This window comes from Notothenia rossii, assembly GCF_949606895.1.
Source record: "Notothenia rossii genome assembly, chromosome: 4".
Taxonomy (NCBI): domain Eukaryota; kingdom Metazoa; phylum Chordata; class Actinopteri; order Perciformes; family Nototheniidae; genus Notothenia; species Notothenia rossii.
This window is the reverse complement of record NC_136902.1, coordinates 74,138,114-74,158,682: the sequence shown is the minus strand read 5'-3', so window position 1 is coordinate 74,158,682 and position 20,569 is coordinate 74,138,114. Positions and strand designations below refer to the sequence as shown.

The 20,569-nt window shown below is 39.6% G+C and overlaps 1 protein-coding gene across 1 annotated transcript in view; it reads right to left on the bottom strand.

The window, feature by feature from the left end:
• Positions 1-14,017, bottom strand: part of LOC307035990 (roundabout homolog 2) — a 47,081-nt gene extending 33,064 nt beyond the window's left edge. Inside the window, exons 1-2 of the mRNA XM_079675905.1 lie at positions 13,521-14,017; positions 4,533-4,859 (exon numbers count right to left, since the gene is read on the bottom strand). Coding sequence (XP_079532031.1) covers positions 4,533-4,859; positions 13,521-13,575 — 382 coding nt within the window. The 5' untranslated portion in view covers positions 13,576-14,017. The remainder of the gene's footprint in view (positions 1-4,532; positions 4,860-13,520) is intronic.
• Positions 14,018-20,569: the final 6,552 nt, after the last annotated feature.

The following is a 20,569-nucleotide window of genomic DNA, read 5'->3' as shown; positions in this document are numbered from 1 at the left end:
GTGAACTAAACGTCTCACACCTTGAATTGGTAATAGGATAATATAACTACCTTCTAATACAGAGGGATAGGAGCATGGACATGAGTGAGCAAAAATGCAAAACTGTTACAGAGCCGAGGGATGAGTTTCCATGTTCTCAGCCTCACCAACAATCAAGTGAAGCTCCACTGTGGTCTTCTAGAGGTGAGTTACAGCACTGTAGCTGTTTTATTAACTTTCAGCATCTGTGTGAGAAAAGGTTTATTTATGTGGAGTTGATCGAAAAGAGAGATTACATTTTAAATATGTCAGCAACTTAACCAAGAAACCATTGTAAGTTAAACAAGGTTGAGTTCCACCTCTTTCAACACAAAGCATTTGGAGGTACAGCTTCAGAGTTGTTCACATTTTTCTTTAATTCACTGTCTGTAGCAACAGAGCCAATGATCATTATTACAATTAAGGGGGTACGGTTTGTATTTGTTTTTAAGTAATATGAAAAATAAACATACCTGTAGCTAACAGCTAAAGCTGGAATTATGCTTCTCGAGTCTGCATGTGAGCAAATACACACATTTGGACAGGTTGTTGAGCAGTATTTTGTGCTGAGTAGCAAGCAGTCATGTTAAGTAAACCACAATGTAAAGAGAATATAGAGTAGGGCTGCATGATATAACGTGTCGTGACGATAATCGCGATATGCGCAATACATTTTTTTATTTTTTTTAGGACTTGCGATATTAAGTATAGGCAAATTAACTCAAACACGTCATGTTACAATTATTTTGCTGCTTGCTGCAAAAGGAAAACTTGCACGGCTCTCATGTCAGGGGTACTTGAGTGAGTGACATGCAGGCTCTGCATGCACAGCAAACCACAATCAAATCTCCAAAGCAAACGGACCCCGTGATTTAAGGTAAAAACACTGAATAAAGTAGTTTAATGAGTTTCTCCAGGGCAGTTCGGCGCTGCTAACCGAGCTAGCTCAGCTTGTTGCTCTGATAAGTTAAGATCCAGACTAAAATCCTTCATCCGGTTAAATATAGTTAAAAAAATACCAATTGTATAGCATTAAAGTTCAAGAAAGGATGGTTTTCGAAAAGAAAAACGGTCTTTTCTTCAATTCCTGTATGTTTTCATATCGTAATTTATATCGGAGGGGGGGAAAAAATCGCAATGTCAGTTTTTTCCAATATCGTGCAACTATAGAGGCAATCAGGGAATCAAATGTACCAAGGCTATAGTGTAAACAAAACACAGCATCAGTAAGGTATCAATGTAAATAGACAGGATGATGACAACATGGCAACAATATTAAGTTAATTAAAAAGGAATTTAGTTGTCTTTGCTCTGCCACAATATTATTTTTGTGAGTGCTATGCTAAAACATGTGCTCAAACCCTGCAAGAATAAGTAAATAAAAAAATCTCTACCTGACCTCGGATCGCGCAATCTCGAAGCTTGCTTGACATGCAAACCCACATTATGCGTTGTTGAGATTTGGGAGATTACCCATAACACCCTTTTCTGCATACAGTAGCTTTGCAAAGCCATGTATCTCTGTGGAAGCAATTATAGCCAACACTCGCAGACGCCAGCTCAGAGAAAAGTTATCCTGGGGCTAAGACCTAAATGGCTGGAGCGAGAGGAGAGCACTGCAGAGAAAGTCTTAGTCATGCGGCACAATGCATTATGTATCATTCAATGACAATTAATGTGGTTAAAACCAGATCCTGCTCCACACTCAGACTACCGGACAGATGCATCGGTAATAATTATTGCTCAGTGGGAGTTTCAAGCTATCTCCCTCCCACCTGTTGTCCCTCAGACTGCTGCCTCACACATAGCCAGCACCAACACATGCATTTCTGCAAGACCACCAGTCTCTAATTACCACTGTGCACTCCCCCCGCCTCCCTGCCAAAGCTAATTGGGTCACTATTTACCCCAGAGTCAGCACAACTTCACGCAGAGGGGAGGGGGAGTCTGAGACCACCACCATGCTGTTTTGGCATATGCCCTCTCTAGCCTGGAGGCTGCAAAATTAGGAGCAAAAGCAGGCACTTGTTAATACTGTTAGTCACTTAGTGCCTGCAGGTGAATCAGCCCTTTTACCAATATGACTGTGCCGTTATCTCCAGCTGCACATGGCTCATTTCATTATCAACGATAATATAATACATGCATCACATATTATTCCAGCTTTGATATTTGCATTAGATGCAGCTGGTCATCAATCCAAATATATAGTAGTATATATACTATTTTTGGATGCGAGCCACAGATGAGGTCAGCCAGCCATGAGCTCTTACACACACTAGTAAGGAAGCCTCAATAAGAGGGAAGATAAGACTGTGCTCAAATTGCCGTTTTGTGTTTTTTAACGAGGACAGTACGACCTTGCTAATCTGTAAGGCTCCATCCACTAATCAACCCGGTGACTAATCCATTTCCTCATGCCAAAGAGAAGCTGCAGTTCAGCCCAGGGCCCAGCCACACTGGCACAATTAGGAGGGAAGACAATAGCACGTGTCCTCAACCGAGGAGGGAAAATAATAGACACAGAGAGCACTTCACTTCAGTGCACTTTCAGCAAGATAGGAGAAAGCTCACACTCCCCTGCTGTACTCAGCAGCAGCAGACAACACAAAGAAAACCCAGCTTTAAATGCATGCTCACACACATGATGTTGTTGGTGCCCATAGAGAGGGCTTGCAGGTGATGTGATTATAATCTAGCTTGCCTTAGAAAAGGTTGCCACGTGTCACCAACAACAGTTGTGTTACATTTCTATTAAAACCGACTGTTTATTTTCTGTAGACACAGTAAAGCAAAAACAATACAAATTCCCAAAATGTGATGATTTGCTGCTGTTATTTGACATACAGGACAGTTTATTGAACAGCCCTGGGTTTTGCACTGTTGGTCAGACAAAATAAGACATTTGAAGGCATCACCTATTACATTTTTTAAACATTTTATATTATTTGTATAATTGTATTTTATAAAAATATGGCAAAGCAATTTATTTATTTATTTGTAGAGTTAACTAGGGTACATAAATATATTACCCAGACATGAAAAATGTAGCCTGGACAGATAGGAACAATTTAAGGGGAACATTGGATATTACTCAGGTGTTATCCTCTGACATGTTGTTATTGTGAATATTTGGAGAACTCAGACTCTGACAAGAAATATGCTGATCAGAATAAGAAAAACAAGCCTCCTACAGCTTTCCAAAATACTTGAGTTTAATAGAATCATCTGAAACACTTGTCATTGAGACGGAGCGACAGAAAACTCAGAAAAAAAGTCCCCCGCAGCTGTTGGAATGAGCTGCATAACAGATGACATAAAGACAAGCAATTTCAGGTAATGTTTTTTCTGATAACCTGAAGTGTTCTTAGTTTTATATAAGCTCCCACTTGTAACTGACAAATGTTGATCTTGCTTGTTAGAGCCAGAGGTGGCAAATTAATTCAGTGGTTAATCAATCATTGATTCAAACATCAATACCTACAATTAGTAGTCCTTTCCTGACTACTACTGGTAGAAGAAACAGTATCATATCCATTCCTATCCAGTGTTTCTCATTGGTTCCTAAGGTAAATGTCATCATGTTCAATTCTTATTATGGACACAATTGTGAGAATAGACACCCAGGAAAAAACATGACTTGACATTTCCTTTAAAGTCTAAAGTAAAACCTCACTTATATAGTGTAATTTACAACAACGGTATATATTCTAAAACCAGAATATAACCAAAGTCAGCCAGTCATAGTATTGCCTATACATGTTAATGATTTGCTAGATTAGTAGTTACCTTCCCAACAAGGTATTTTGGAAAGGATTACTACTGTTTGTTTGTTTGTTTGTTTGTTTGTTTGTTTGTTTGTTTGTTTGTTTGTCAGACAAAGCATAGCATTGGCAGTGGAAGAACCCACTACATGTTGGAGCAGATCTGAAACATAAAGCAAATCATTTTCTAGTTTTTGTAGCATTTTTGTAGCATTGCGTCCTTGGACTTTTTTTGCTGCATTCATGTGGTGTCACAATAATTATAATGATTTGTTTTTAAAATTTCACATGACAACAGCAAAGGTGGAACCAAACGACTTTCCGATACACCATGGCCCTAGGCTGAGGTTCACTCTCTCCAATAGGCATGCTAGTTAAACACAATAAAACATGTTTAAATTCACTGTGCTGACCCCTCTCGAGCCAGATATACACGCCTTAGGGCTAAATAAAAAGTACAATGTAGCAGTAACATTAAATAAGGAACAGACCAACAGACTATAACTCATCACTAAATGTATCTCCAAACACACCAGCATGTTTACGGTGTTTCTTCCTGCAGTCTGGTAGTTTCATATAATTTTTCTTAGGCACGGCAAACCCTCGAGTGGACCTCCATAAAGCTGCCAGACGGCTGCAAAAAGATCTGGGACACAACTGCACAAAGCATCTGCAGAGCCCACACGCTAGAAACGTGCACACACACACACACACATTTTTAGGACTGTGATCAATTATGTAGACCCTTACTGGCAACGTCTAGCGAAGCATTGCGACTAATGGCTTCTCCCAGGTAGTTGCGGGCCACACAGGTGTAGACGCCCTCGTCTGGTTTGCTCCGGCGTCCGTGCACAATGCGCAGGAAGAAGAGGGAGCCGCTGGGCAGGAGCATGCGGTGAGATCGGGGGTCATCTTTGTCCGTTTCCACACGCTCGCCATCCTTATACCATTCTATGCTGGGAGGGGGTCTGCCCTCTGCCTTGCAGTTGAGGGTGGCAGGCTCCCCCTTGGACACGATCAAATCCGAGGGGTCCTCCACAATCCGAGGTGCGCTGTCTTCAAACCGAGCCCGGGACCCTGTGGAGGAGGAGATCAGGGCAGAGGTTATCTATCTGACTACCAACCGTTAATGAAAACACTCATCTGTAAGTAACAGGACAGACAGCAGCAGAGGCATTTGAAAAACAACAATATTTTCCTTTGGAGGTTATTCGACAGAGACAGTGGTTGTGTGTTGGATAAATATGTGTGTAGCGAAGCAGCAAATCATGGGTAATCTCTCTTTGAAGGTCAACTCTCATTCAAGGGAAGACGTTTTGACATTTTAACCGTTTGAATCACGCTTTCCACCAACAACCTGTGCCTTTCACGTCACTAAAATTGATACTATTTGTTTCTGCAATATTCTGTGAATAAAAGAACACATAAGCCCCATATCGCTGTAAGAGAGCATACAGAGTATATACATACAGTATATATAGGGAGTAGTTTCATAGAAGACAACTCCTGTGCAAAGGATTCAATCATCCATGTGATATGGTAATGGTCTATCTCTCTGTCAATCAGGACTGTTGCAGAGGTAGGAATGGTTGGTGGAAAGCTGGGAGCAGGACAAGCAGATCTATGCATTTAAGAATTGAAAGTTTTGAAAAAAAGAGCAAGTCAGAGAGATATAGATAAATCCCATATTCTTCTCTCGAGGGATCCATTACTATCTTTCCTTGGCTGAGAGGCACACTGCTTAAAATCCTAAGGTAAGCTTTTATAGGAAAACCAAACGTCTCTAACAGTGTGTTACAGTTAGAGAAATGAATAATTCAAAATGCCACTGCTTTTACGAACAGATGGTCTCTCACTCTGGAAAAATAAAAAAGAAAGAAAAATGAAATGGTCACTGTGCCACAAGTAATTGTGCCGCTCGGTCTAATGCATTATTTTCAGCACATAATCTGAACTGCATACAAATCCTCATCCATCATTCATTCAGTCAGTCAGGAATAACCTAATGACACACATGTTGTCGCACATGCATCTGCTACATTATATTTAAATCTGAGGCATCAAGATAAGCCCTCACTTTTCAGCTGTAAGCAGATTTACGTCTTTTCATGAAATGATTTGATCCACGCGGGGCAGGAGTTGCCATCATGGCACAAACCTGAAGTAAACATCTAAAGAGCGATGTGAGCTCTCTCAGCGAAAACACCCCGAGGTCAAAAAGCAGGACAGCTCAAAACACTAATGCAGGATGTGGATGAATACTAATCGCACCATTAAAATGTGCCATGGCACCTCCAGTCAGTCTCAACAAAAACACAGACTTTGTTTATAAAAAGAGAACAAGTGTGAAGCATTTCATGGTATGTAAACTAACCCTTTAAGATATTATAATGCACTACTTTAGATTATGTTGCACATCTGCATGATATCTGCGACATGGACATCTCGCCACATCTGACTGTGTTTGTCCACACAAAACTTGTTTTGAAGAAGCGTCTCTCCGGCTGAGTGATGTCCTGGCGTTGAACCGTGCTTTTAAAGCATGCAAAGGTAGTTCAAATCCCAGCTCATATACTACAGTTACATCACTCTGAACTCTTACTCTCAATCAGAACTAGAACACAAATACTGCGAGAGAGTTGAACAGATTACTTCCAGCAGAAATGATTTTTCTGACACTGAAAAGGGCAATGATGTTGAAGAACAAACCCTGCATCCTAAACTTCCGATAATGTAACTTCATAGCTTCGTTTATATTACTGTCATTTGAATGGCACGCAAGCCTTGACAGTTTACAGCTGTTGTGGGGCTGAATAGCATTTCTCACAGCAGGTACATTGATGTTAATGTGTCAAATTATTGGAATAACCCTTTAACTTTAAACTGGTCGGCTAACAAATTATTGCTGATTAAAACTAGATCTTAGACAGGGATTTTTGTACATGACTTTTCTATATAAAGACAGATCTTGCTTTTGAAGCAGTTTTTTAATCAGTTTGGAAGTACACAAACAAAACTGTAAAACCAATATTTACATGTTAGTGGTTATACTGTATGGTCTCAACCAAAAACAATAAGCTGACACAAAATATAAATCTCTGAGGGATCTGAGTGAATTGAACGTCCTGCAGAGAGAACCCCCTCTGTGGATCTGTCACTATGAGCGACTGTCCCCTTCGACTGCACATCCATTGTTTACCTGAACAAATGATGAGTGAATCTGTAATTGAATGTAAGAGGGAACACTCATTTCTCAGGGGGACTTTAATGTGTTAGCTCTTATTTTAAAGAATATTTGTTTTAATTAGTGTGTTTGAGCTCAGTGATATTTCCTGAATAATTAAAGTTTAATTAGTAACCTAATGTAGTGTTCAACCCTTTGTTTTAGGATCTGTTATATTTACGTTTCACTGTATAATCATTTAAAACACTACAATGTGCTCTCTCTTAAAACGACTGCTTTCGTTTTAACTGAAAATAATTCAACCCATAATCTTCATTGTTTTAAATAGTTATTTTTCTTCTTTAGTCATACTGTAGATCATCTCTGATCAGTTCCTTTTTATGGTCCTTAAACTCTCATAGAAATATGGAAAAATAACTTTATGTTACCTATAAATTCCATTATATCTAATAATTGTTACCTTATAATTTCAAGCTTGAATAAAGCCATACATCTAACATTAAAAACACCATTAAGTACCAACACTGGGTCATTTTCCTCCCTGTATTCGACATATTTATAGCGACTGTAGTCGAGACTTTCTGTTTTGGGATGTTTTCCTTACTGCTTACTGAGATCCAGCTGTCCTTGTGCTGCGTGTATCAGATTCAGCACATACCGGAATTTCTAGTTGCTTTAGTTATTTGAATGGCACACATGGCACCATGACAAATCCTTGTGTATTTGTTTGATTTGCTGGGTTTATATTTTAATAGGGCTAGATACGCCTGCAGAAAATGTAGACACACAAGCTCAACTATGCAGACATAGTCCAGTTAAGAATTAAAAGTGTATCAGAAAGATTATTATTGAGGGTTCTTGGGTACAGACAATAGCTACAGCTATCAGTCAACTGTATCAATGCAACACCAATTATTATGGACAAAGTGGCAAAAAATATTAGCAAACAGCTTCAGGTTGGCGAAGAACAACTTGGGCCTGTGACAAGTGTGTAATCAGTCTAAAGTCTACACCACCTTGATACGACAGCAAAACATTTTCTTTGGAAGAAAGAATATTTTCACAGTTGCCTTTTCTTTATGACAGGAAGATTGCAGTGCAGTGTTTGAAAGCACATTTCAGCAAAAAGAAACTGTCAGCCCTGTTTGTGACACAAAAAAATATAACGTTACGGGCGCTAATGGGGATCTCTGTGAAGGTATGTTTTAGTCAAATCATAAACATAGCCCATTAGAGCCAGCAGTGGGCCCAAAGACACTTCCCAACGCCTATGGGAAGTAGGAGGGAGACTGGGTTTGTCTGAAAATATTAATCTGGGGCGTTCTGGCGTGAAATGACTTTCATGTTTACAGGGAAGAAGTGGAAGGACATTGGCTTCTGATGATGTAGAATTTCACAACAAATTAGATTACCACTGAAAATAAACTGCTGCTTCAGTTATTTTAGGCTACATTTGGTGAAACTCACAGCTTTGATCGAACAACAACAAGATATTATTTTCCATTTACTGTACATTAAGATTCATCAGTATTTTTTGGACACTTTAGAATTAAAGATTGGATTTAGTTCTGACTGCTTTACGTGGTTTCTCAGCAGTAAATAAAACAAAAAGCAGTGGTTTAATAATCAAAGCTTAGTGTTGTTGTTCTCCTTAACAATAGGAGATATCAGCTCAACAACAGGCTTGCCTTAACAGAAGGTACAAAAACATGACCTATTCAACATTAATTCAACAGGCTTGTATTGATTATTATAAGTCAAAACTGATTTAATTCCCTGTAAGACAAGCACCATCTTTGTGCTGGAGCTCTATCGGAGAGGACAAATCAATTAAACCCTCTAAAACACATCTTAACTATGAACCTCTTACATATTCAGCGAGAGCTGCAAAAGACAATCAAGATAATCCATAGGAGTAAAAAGCATTCAACCTTCAGCTGTCGTCAAGTATGAAGGGGGCTTTGTGAATGACAGTGTGCAGGGTCTCATGCAAGGTTATCGCTCCTTTTTGCGCTCTCAAGGCCATGAGGCTTTTTCAGAAAGAGAGGCTGAACATCGGATTGAACAGCTCTTCTCATTTGATACTTGTTGAAAACCAAACTGATATATTTTCCTGTTTCCTGGAAACAAAATAAATAGTACTGATAAATGGCCTTTATTTACCAGTGTTTATTTTGGTTTGCCTCACCATCTTGCAATAGGCGAGGCTCAGCCTCATCTCTCTCTGAAGGTATCGACCTTGGAGTAGATGATGGCTTTGTGTACAATGTTCAGGAATCTGGCTTTCACCAACTGGCAGCCATTTCACTCGGGGAGAGCCTACACAGTATAGCCTATATACAGAACTGTATGTATGGTGCTGTTTGTCTACATTCATCTATATGACCTATCTCTGTGATCTGTGAGTAAGGATGGTTAGATGTCCTAATTGACATGATTGCTTTTGATCTGTGGTAATTTATTCATTCAAAAACAAATAAAAGTCCATAATAAGCAGGCAACCACAGTGAAATTATGCCCATTAGTGCCGCATGAGGCTCTGATAGACAAGCTATAGCATTTGTACTAATTGCAAACGCAGACACACGCCCACATGTTTGCTCACGGCGTCTCCTACATTTCTGCCTCATCAACACACATTGTTAATGTGCTTGGAGGCTAATCAAGATCACGTCTTGAAAACCCTGTTGATTCAGGGCTTTGGAATTACATAACAAGAGGCGCTTTCATAAAATTGGTATTTCAAAATATTAACCTTTCATTCTCCCAAGAGATAGAAGTGTACTGCTGTCACCCTAATGATTGAAAACAACAAAGCGCAGGGCATGTGTGTTTTCATTTGGTTCTTAGTGCCTTTAAACGACAGCTGGTGTTGGAGCGAAACACATACAAGCAGCTAGATCTGCATCAGTGCTTGAAATCTGGTAAAAAACACAAGTGTCTACAGGCTGAGGCAGACTGCTCACTGGCCAACTGTCTAAGTTAAAGTGAGACAGGAGCAGAAGGCTGGCAGCTTGTCTGTGTGGTTGGTGGCTGTCTGCTGAGATTTACTTGTCTTTTCCAATTTCAATTAATTTATATACTTGAAAAGGCAAAAACATTCAAGGAGTTGTGCTGGCATTGCCAGGTGATCTCTGAAGGAGGGCGCTAAGGTCTCACAGAAAACTCAATTTCAAAGCAGTCAGGTTTTATTATCTTTTATAAGCCTTTGTTTGTTAACTGTTGTCTTTTGCCGTAATCTAATCTCTACATGATGTCATCAGCGACTGTACCAGAAGTGGGGCATCATCAACATCCGGTAACATGACTCAAGCATGAGGCACATAGTTCACATAATCCACGACTGTTTCATCAAGATGGACAGTGAGAGGCTTTAGTCAGCCTTCAGCCATATTTGTCACCAAGTAATGAGCAGGAGGACAGAGTGGACACAAATCACCCGCTAAGGCTTGTTTAGCATCGATTAGTTCCACGTCGAGCATGTCAACAAGCTGAGTCTGAATACAGCTCAAGATAACGGACATTTCAATGAGATGTATCAGGGCAGACACTGATGCCGTCTTAATGAAGGATTGTTGTGTTTGTGTAAGAGAAAGAGCTGCTGTGAATCAAGCACACTTTGTGAAGGAGGCTGTTGTTTTAGCTCACAATCACTCAGCGGATTTAGAAAACATATACTAAACCCCACCATGCATCTTCAGACAAACGGAGAAAAACCAGAGGGACACAAAGAAAAAATACCCTGCTATCATTTTAACATTCTTTTTTTCTTTTGACTTAAGACGACAAATAGGCTATTTGTTTAAAAAGCAGCTCCCGCAGAGGTCATGATGCCTGTTTGAATACTCTTCCGTATTTTTTATTAAAACACACATCACCCTAAGGGTACGTGCAGTATAATAGAGGTGGGAATGAGAGGAGATATACACTCCACAATGGACGTAGGCAGATGTTGTGGGTGTTGAAAAGTGCCTTTAATGTTGAGAGGTGGCATCAGTTTATTATAATGAAGCAGAGCGAGTGGCAAGAGGAGTCACAGAGCTGAGGATTTATAGTCAAATTATAGTCATCAGTGAAGAAGACATTAAATTGAACTGACTGATACATTTTTGCACACGTTAATTTATCAGCTGTTATTATCTAATTTCAGATATTGGTATTATTGTTTATGTCAGCCAATGAATGACAATACATTGCAGTACTGAAAAAAAGCAGAAGCCTATAGATGCACATAGAGGCCTGTGTTTGGAGGTTATATAAACAAACACCACACATTGTCCACAAGATATACTGTATGTATATATATTACACACCTGACTCTGTTTGGGCTTTAGTCTGAAGACATTTAAAGGGCCCATGTCATGCTTTTCCGGTTATTACCTGTCCCCTTGCGTGTTATGAAGGTTTTTATGCATGTAAACGGTCTGCAGAGTCACAAACCCTCAAAGTACACCCTGTAGCGAGTAAAACTCTAACACAGAAAATACCTGTCTGTGCTGCCTCAAAATGCCTCGTTGGAGATTTCTCATTTTCCATTGTTTTCTTCCTGGGTTCTGTGACGTGTGAATACCCAAATCAACAACAAATGACCGGATTGGCCAAAATGGATCAATCCGCGGAGCACCTCACACACCAGGATCCCTTGGCTAACTAACAGGGAGTCCCCATTGACTTGCATAGAGCTCCCTGAATGCTTGTAATAGACGAGTTGGGATCGCGGAGAAATGCATGGCCATGACATGGGACCTTTAAGACATAACCTCAGACTTTAAGAAACTGGATTTTCAATTTTGTCACACATTTTTTTACATTTTGTGGACCAAACGAATAATGTAGAAAATAATCTGCGGAGTAATGACAATTTGTAGGTGCAGCCTTAATTATTCTTCACAAGTAATGGATCACATGACTTCATACATGTGTAAGACATGAAAACACAAATATTTATCGCCCAGCTTTGCAGATTCCCTCAGCTCTACGAAAACCTTTGGCTTTCTGTCCTAATTCTGTTTTGGGTTTACAGAACCTGCTTTTATCAGTGCTTTTACAACGCCACTTTGCAGATCGTTTCCTTGAATAAACTCTCAACTTCATCTTGTTTCATGCTATATTTGCAGCACCAAACAGCAGACAAACAAAGTAAGCCACCAGCTGGTGAACATAATGGAGCAGCGAGAGAGTTAGATATCTTAGTCATGAATTGCTGTACACCAAAAACAGAGCCCAAAGAAAATGAATAATGGACTTACAAATGCCACCTGGTGAGAAACACAACTCCAAATGAATGCTAATGTTGCTAATAAATCTGTAGATAGTAGAAATGCTAACAGTTCATAATGTCAGTTATTTGTTTTCCCCCAGTTAATATCAATTCAGAAAATATATGTGCAGTTTTATTGTAAATAAAAATAATATGTTTGGCATTCAGTGTTTTTCACAAGATCCCATTTTAGGTATTTTTGAGGCCTAACAAACGTGCTGATTTTCAATCCTTCTTCTTAACTGTTTTTGGCTGTTACCAAATCCCAATCAGCAGTGAATTAAACCATTGGCAGGATGTAAACAGTGACATTATGTACCTTACTTGTTCAAATTCACAACAAAATTAACAGGGACCCACAAAAAAATTGCTCAATAGCGCTTCTAGTGGTAAAATAAAACCCAATCTAAAATGTTGTGTATGAGTTTGTGTAAATAGCTGCTGATATTTTGTTTTCAGATTTTTAAGTTGAGTTTTTATGTTTTAAAAAACACAGCATGACTTGGAATTAAATGATAGCAGTGAATATGTTTAACTTTACTTTCATATCCACTAGCTAAAGCTGCGTTTGATTAATAAGAGTTTAAAACTGAAACACGCCATTCAATCTTTACATTCACAATCAAATGAAATAAAAAAAACCTTTGCACTCTCATGAATTATTTTTCTGGGCCATGGTTTTTGGGGGAGTTTGGATTAGGGCTCAAAAATATAATCTGTTATTAAAGCAAGGGTTAAACAAATATAATCCCTTTCTCAAAGGTAATCAAAATGAGCTTTTAAAAGCATTTAATAATAATTATGTCTGCATCCTCTAAAACAGAGTTGGGGCAGATGGAGGCTTGGTAGGCCACTGAGTTTATGTGCTCATAGCTGAAGTAAAAGGGACACTAAATGGTTTCACTTTGTCCACAGTGAGTTCTGACCTCTCCTGCTGCCTAATGGACTCCCTGTGTGACCACCTCAGTGATTGGGGGGGGGGGGGGGGGGGGGGGGGCTCTGGGGAAAATGTGCATCTTCCTGGCTTTTCACCTAGTGGTATTCAAATAGTACTAATCAATGCATGTGCCTCTTCTAATTATTTGTTTGTTAGGAGGGTCATGCCACAGCCGCCTGTGAACGTGTTCCAGCTAAACACAACATTTACATCCATCTGAAGGGACAGAAAACAAGATAAGACGAGTACACCGTGAGGCTGTCACGCCATATGGGCTGAGTAGGAGAGTGCGTGAGAGGAGACAGAGGGAGAGGGGTTGGCATATTTAATTTGTTCTTTAAATATATAATATCATACCTGATGCGGTGGTGATGAATGAGACAGTCACAAGAAGTAGATTTCCAAAGTTCATCTCCACACTCTCCCGAGTCTGCAGACTCTCGACAGTCCACTCAAATGATCAATTAAATCAAACCTCCAGCACGGAAATCACATGATTTTTTTTCTCATACTAAATCTAGATGCAACTGAACCGTCTAAGGAGTCTGAGCCTCAGCTGGACTATTTCAAGCGAGTAAAATCCTCCCTAAGAAAAAAAACTTTCGCGTCACTCCCACAAAGCCATGACAGCAGCAGCAGCAGTATTAGCAGCAGCGCCCCGAGAAACCCAATAACAAAAGTCAGCAGCTGCACTTCTTCATCCCCGCATGGTCACAAACACTTCTTCTTTCCAACATGTCCTGCCGCTACTGAAAGCAGAACATTATCAGGTTTAACAATGTTTAGCCCGGTCATAAAACAATTATTCCCTCCGTGTGTGTGTCTGCTCAGTGGCAGGTTGCAGCGTCAGTTTGAGCGAAAATAAAGCGCTGCACACACTCCTCAACAAATCCTCTCCTCCAGGAGCCAGGGTTTTAAAGAGACAGAGACCACATCTGTGCACAGAACGTGTGTGTTTAACTATATGAGGACCAAACAGTCCACTACATGGTGGGATGAGATCAGACTAATAAAAGAAGAGTTATTTCTGGGTTAGGGTTTCAAGTTTCAGTTAAGATGATCCTTTGGTTTTGGATTAAAGCGTCGTTTTTAGGTCAGAATGTAAACATATTCTTAAATTAAGGGTTGGGATATTGGATAAGAGCATACAATCCCCCCCAAAAAATCAAATGTTTGACAAGATAGACATTTAAAACTGTGTTATTGTTTAAGTCATATGCTACACTGACCTTGGGTTTAGGAGGTGGTTGGTGGTCATAAAATTATTATCACAAATATATTTTATTAAGAATTTCCAATATCTTTTCCTTCAACTTTACAGAAATAGGTTAAATTATGATAGCTTGTTTGCCTTTGAGCCATGTTTCTTCCATAGTTCATTTTAACTGGCCATAAGCCAAAACATTAAAAAAAAGGCTATCAATTTTGGGTTAAGTTATTTAGAATTAAATAAATTAAAAAAGTATAGTCAGGGTTTCAAGTCTAACACCTTCATTTTTAAGGAAACACACACACAACATTCAAAGATTAAAAAAAAAGGGTTATTGTATAGTCATAGAACACCTGAATGTACAGCCATCACAGTAACTGCACTAATGTAGGTATTTCTTTTATCCGAAGCACTTACACTAATGGCAGCTATAGCTTCTATATATGTATTTATAAAGATATTTCCATGTGATTGCTTTCTTGGTATCTGCTTCAATCATATATAGTTACTTATGTTGTATACGTTTGTATTTTTATAGCACAAGACAGTGTTTATTTCCTAGCCACAGTGCTCACACACAATCCAAAAATGTTCCCTTTTCGCTGTCACTCCCACAGTACTTTAGCGTAATCTGTTTTCTTGCTTTTTAAGCATGAAGGTTGCGTTACATGAACATTCAGACTGTAGAATTAGCAATAAATTACAGGACAAAATGGATGATTATTCCACCCACTTTCCTGTGAGATCACCATATTTTCAATCACTATAAATAAACTTGATTTGACACTAACATTTTGACGGGAACCATTGTTTATCAATAATCAACACCTCTACACAACTGTCATTTCAATGAACAGGAATGTAATCCAGGCACTTCTTAGAGTCAAAAGTTAGAACTAGTAACCACAGGAAAAAACTCATATTTTATAGCTTAATAGATTTATATAGCTAAATCATAAAAACTCCAATAGTTTAAACCCTTGTAAGTCTTCATCAGGGTCAATACAATTGAACACAAACATAATGAAAATATAAATGACATAGGAATACACAGAACAAAGGTTTATACATCATGCATTGGAAACAGTTACCCATATTAAAATGTATGCTGTAAGGTAAATAAGCTGAAGAAATATATAACATTAATATACAGTACAGAAAAATGCCATCATCAGGCCTTATCAGTTTCAACATCTTCTGTTGCTGTTGATGATGATGATGACGATGGAGAGCGTGCATGCACTTCAGATCGTTGCAGTGCTGCTGTTTAGCATCCCCTCTCTGATTTGCTAAACAGCTGTTGTTTCACACCCACCACTCCCTCCACAATCGGGCCCCTGTGGAGCCTCTGGTGCCCGGCCTCTGTCCTCCTCCTTTGGACAAAAATGGCTCCCATGGGGGTGAGATCTCTGTTACAATGTCCCCCCTTCGTCCAGCACACACCAGACCGGTTCCTCTGTGCCGTTTCTTCTTCTCTCTCCACCTCATTGTGTCCATGTCAGGCTGCGAGCGCCCAACATGATGGAGAGTGACTTTTGGATGGCCAGGCGCCTGCTCTCCTTTGTCCCCTCTGAATGGGACTGGAAATTAGGGAACAGAAGAGGAGTCCAGATGTCTGTTGCAAGGCGTGACACAAAAAGGGGCCCCTCAATGGCTTCAATCTCACCTTTGGTGGAAGTGTGTAGCTTATTAAGGGCCACAAAAGCTAAATGAGCATAAAATAGCTGGACATCTTAACAGAAGAGTGCCTGGAGTCTTGGAGGTGTCAGATGGGATTGTTGGTGTCTTTGTCAACTCAAATAGCTTCAGAGAAGTCATCAGTAGATGTGCTGGTATCGCTTTATGTAGCTCAGCGTCTCTTTTGTGATGTAGGAAGATTCAGGTGCATCTTTGTTCTTTATGCCTTTTAACGAAGGCATCAGCATTGTTTTTCGGAGAGCTTCTGTTTCCTATTTGTCTAAACTTTGAAAATAAGATGTTGCAGTGTTATACTGTATTAACTGAAACTAAAGTCCATGCATCACAACTGAATAACAAATCTACAAATCTCCACAATTGAGAGTTTGCGACACTGGAATTAAAGGAGCAGATGTTGTCGGTCAATCAGAATCAATACTGTTGTGCCTATTATGCAAAGAAGGCTCCAGTCTCTTTATTCATGCAGCAAACATTTTATGTTATAGGATTAGCTTTACATTTTGTGAAACGTATTCAAACGATGCTCATAACAGATGTTGTTTCAGGCCACTTCAAACTGCTGAGGCTTTTGTTCTTCTCAGGAGGACAGTCTCTGAATTGACTTTCTTTCAAAGACCTAGATGATAAGAGTGAATATCTGCCAGGGAACACTTAGTTTAGCTTTACTGGAAAGGGATGGAATCAGCTTGCCTGGCTTTATCCAGTAGTAAAGAATGCATCTACCAGCAAAACACATATGAATTTATAGACATTACAGCTTGAGTGTACATTTGTAAAAAGAACAAGTTGTAACATTGACAATATAGTTACATTAGGACAAGGGGCAAGGCTGTTTATTGGTCGGGTGCCATGGCTTTCTGGAGTCAACTGACAATAAGCAAATATTCTCCAAAAAGCCAAACTATTCATTGGGGCATAAGTATTTGTCAAGGTGAGACCTGCTATCTCCTATTTGTAGGAAGGTTTGTGTCTGTGTGTGTGTCTGTGTGTGTGTGTGTGTCTGTGTGTGTGTGTGTGTGTGTGTGTGTGTGTGTGTGTGTGTGTGTGTGTGTGTGTGTGTGTGTGTGTGTGTGTGTGTGTGTGTGTGTGTGTGTGTGTGTGTGTGTGTGTGTGTGCGCGTGCATGTGTGTGTGTTGACAGCAGTACAGGGAGGTACAGATGGTGGGATGTGGCAGTCTGTCTGGCTGCAGTGAAGAATGTGAGATTCAGCTGCCGGCCTCTCGCCCCCCGGCTCTGACCTTATGTGTCTCGGATCGCCGTCTGGCTCCATCTCAGTACGACAAACTCCACATTGCTACACTCTCACAGTACCAGCCGTAAGAATTACGAAACTAAAAACTCCCAATTTTCTCCAAAAAGGCACTCGTAGCAGTGATTACAGCTTTTAGTTGTCTGCTGTCACTAATTGAGGTCCTGTTATCTCTCTTTACATGGTCGAGGGTCTCCGCTGTTGACCTGCTAACATACCTTGTCAGCACATTTCATTAGTCACAGCCAGGAGCATGGCTTTTGTTTCCCTTGGGTGTGTGTGTGCATGTGTGTGTGAGCGTGTGCAAAGGACCTTCAGATAGCCAGGAGGACCATGGAGTTTATTTATAGGCCGAGTCACAGCGGTGCAGAGCTAACAGCAGCAAGTCATTTACATCCAATGCACCAGAGTGCCAAGGTAAGCAGCTACTAAAGCTGCAACATTTGGCGGAAAGGCTCAGCTTTTTTATCTTTTGGGAACCTTGCCATCAGAGGGAGCACAGACAGGGCATCACTGCTCCCTTTTCGTCATTCTCTTAAATGGCGGTGTCACATTGTCTGAGAGTAGTTTGTACTGAGCTGAGCAGAGAGCTGGAAGAGCCATGGAGGATCCTGCTGCTGCATCTGATAAACCAATATAATGAGCCTGCTTACAGCTCAGCACGCTGGGTGATAAATATTACACTTCCTCTCAACTCATTTCACTTTCTTTTCCTTTTCATGTTCTGAAGACAGTTTTTACTGTAGAAGGAAATAAGTATCAGGTGCTGCTTTGGTCTATAATTCCACTTGTGAAAAGTAAAATGTTGTAGTTTATCACAATCAATATGTGTTGAACATAAAATCCCGTTCAGCTAAAAGAATATGCTTGTCGTTGAAATTTCGTTTTGTGATAGGTAAAATGTTTGACTTCTTGCCTTACAATTCTGACACCAATTCATAATTGTGTTTTCCCATGACTATAATGAAAGAAAATAGGCTAACTTCCATACTTAATGTCAAGCTTTTTTTTTTTTAATTCCCTTTTTAATCCAGCAGCAGCAACAATATTAATCCCAACAGATCATACCTTGTAGAAATGTAGAAAAAACCCTTGTGTTTCCACATCTTCAGCCACTGAGTGCTCAGTACAAATAGATCTCTCATATAATTGCCACTTGAGCTTGAGAGCCCATTTATCTCTCCTGCAGCATGAAACCTTACAGGCATCTCCTCCATAATCCTGTCAGGAAAATATAGGACATGATCTGCATTAAAATTAAGTTTAACCAGAGGTCATATGCTGAGGTTATGTGGCTGCAAGATACACTCTGTCCTCATGTTTTGTACGTTTATTGTGTTTTCTGCTGGTTTCATGTGTGGACTATTGCAATGGCATGATCTAACAATGCTTTTAAAAGGAGTGTTAAAAAGAGTGAATGACTACTGAGGAAAATATACCCTTTTTAGATTGAACTCAGTTTTCAGAGCAGCGGCAGATTGCATTCGAAGCTCAGGGGAGTCCTCTGCTGGTTTGCAGTCATAACTGCACATCTTTCCTGGGAGACATCAGAGCTGCACACATCAGCACAAGAGACAGCACTGATACAGTTTCAAAAAGAGTTTTGGCCTGCAGTTTGTCCACTGGGGTCACACCAGATGTCAGATGTCTAGTCCATAACAATGTATCTAACAGTAGAGAGGAAGAACTATTAAAAATCACAACACTGTTTGGACAAAAGCAAGCATGAAAACAGGGTTCATACTGTACAGAAAATAGCCGAGATCACACAATTGTTTTGATTATGTATTTAAAAAATGTGTGAAAAATCCATCACAATTTCCCGAAAATGTGGCGTTTTTGAATGGCTTTTAAAAAACACATTTACAAAATCCGTCAAATTAAATTTAGGAAGATATGTATACGACTTTATCTAGTATGTATCCATTGATTGGAAATGTGAAGCCACGAAAACATGGAAATGTTGGTTTGGATCACACAGGTTCAATGAAAAGTCACAACAGGCTGATACAGCATATATTTATGAATCTTTCAGACAGAAAATGATAGTACAATGAAATAGAAGTGGCAAGTACAGGTGATAAGGAGATGTATTACTTAGTATTTCCTTTTCCATGTATCTCAACACTATCAGATAGTGTAACGATTGAATAAATAAATCTTTAGAAAAGGATCTCTGCTGTATTTTCACTAAACAAAAAGTCTTCATGGGTGTGCTCTCCTGTTACTGGAGCATTGTCTGTGTTGCATCATTGTGTCATATCATCCAGGATTTATATCATCATAAACAGCAAACATCCTTTTGTCCATATGTATACGATTTTTTTTCATTATCTCTCTCAGCTTGCTGTCACCTTCTTTTGAATGAAGTTCATGAGGAGAGGGTAGGTCTCTAGGTTTGTTATTTAAAAAAAGATGGTCGTCAGAGATGATGCTCGGCTGTGATTTCTCATATTTTGAACCTCTTTTCATGCTCGTTTTGTTGTCTGTGAATCCTAATCCAGGTTGACTGTTTGCAGAAGAAAACATTTTGTTCGCACAGAGATCTCAGTTCAGTTTTGGGAAGGTGAGACTCAGATGTATGAAAATAAAACTCCTAAGAAAACAGCTGCTCTGTTTAAGGCTGACTGTTGTGCTGAGCCATAAAACAGTGTTTGTCTGCAGAACCATGTGGAGTGAAGCAAGACAGATGCAATGCTGGCGTGAAGCAAATTGGCAATTAACAATTCAATCAGAGTTATTCCTCTCAAAGAAACAGGGTTAAAGATGGTTACAACTGATGATCTTGCTGAGTCACAGTACTTCCAGCTAAAAATAACATCCAAAAGGCAGATTCAAACTCATGGAGAGCACTTTAGAATCACTGTTATTATGCTGCACATGCAGAATTGTATTACCTTTTCTTGAATAATAAAAAAGGCAAGGTCGTCTTCACATTCATTATGCTTATCCAAATCTAATTTCCTGTGTAATGACAGATGATGAATGACAAAAAGGCCATCTCACATAAGGCTCATATTGAACCCGTGGCAGACATCCAGCCTCTCACACAAGCAGCCTCTCGGATTATTTGCCAGACCGGCTTTCACAGCGCTCTGCTGCAAGTTTTCCAATTCCAATATGAGCATGTCAGTATGACTCCTATATTTTTAATGGAAACGTAAGAAGGAAGCAGTAAATGTCCACAGCAGACTAATAGTTCCAATTCCCATTGAGAACACTTCAAAAATGTTGACATCTTTAAACATT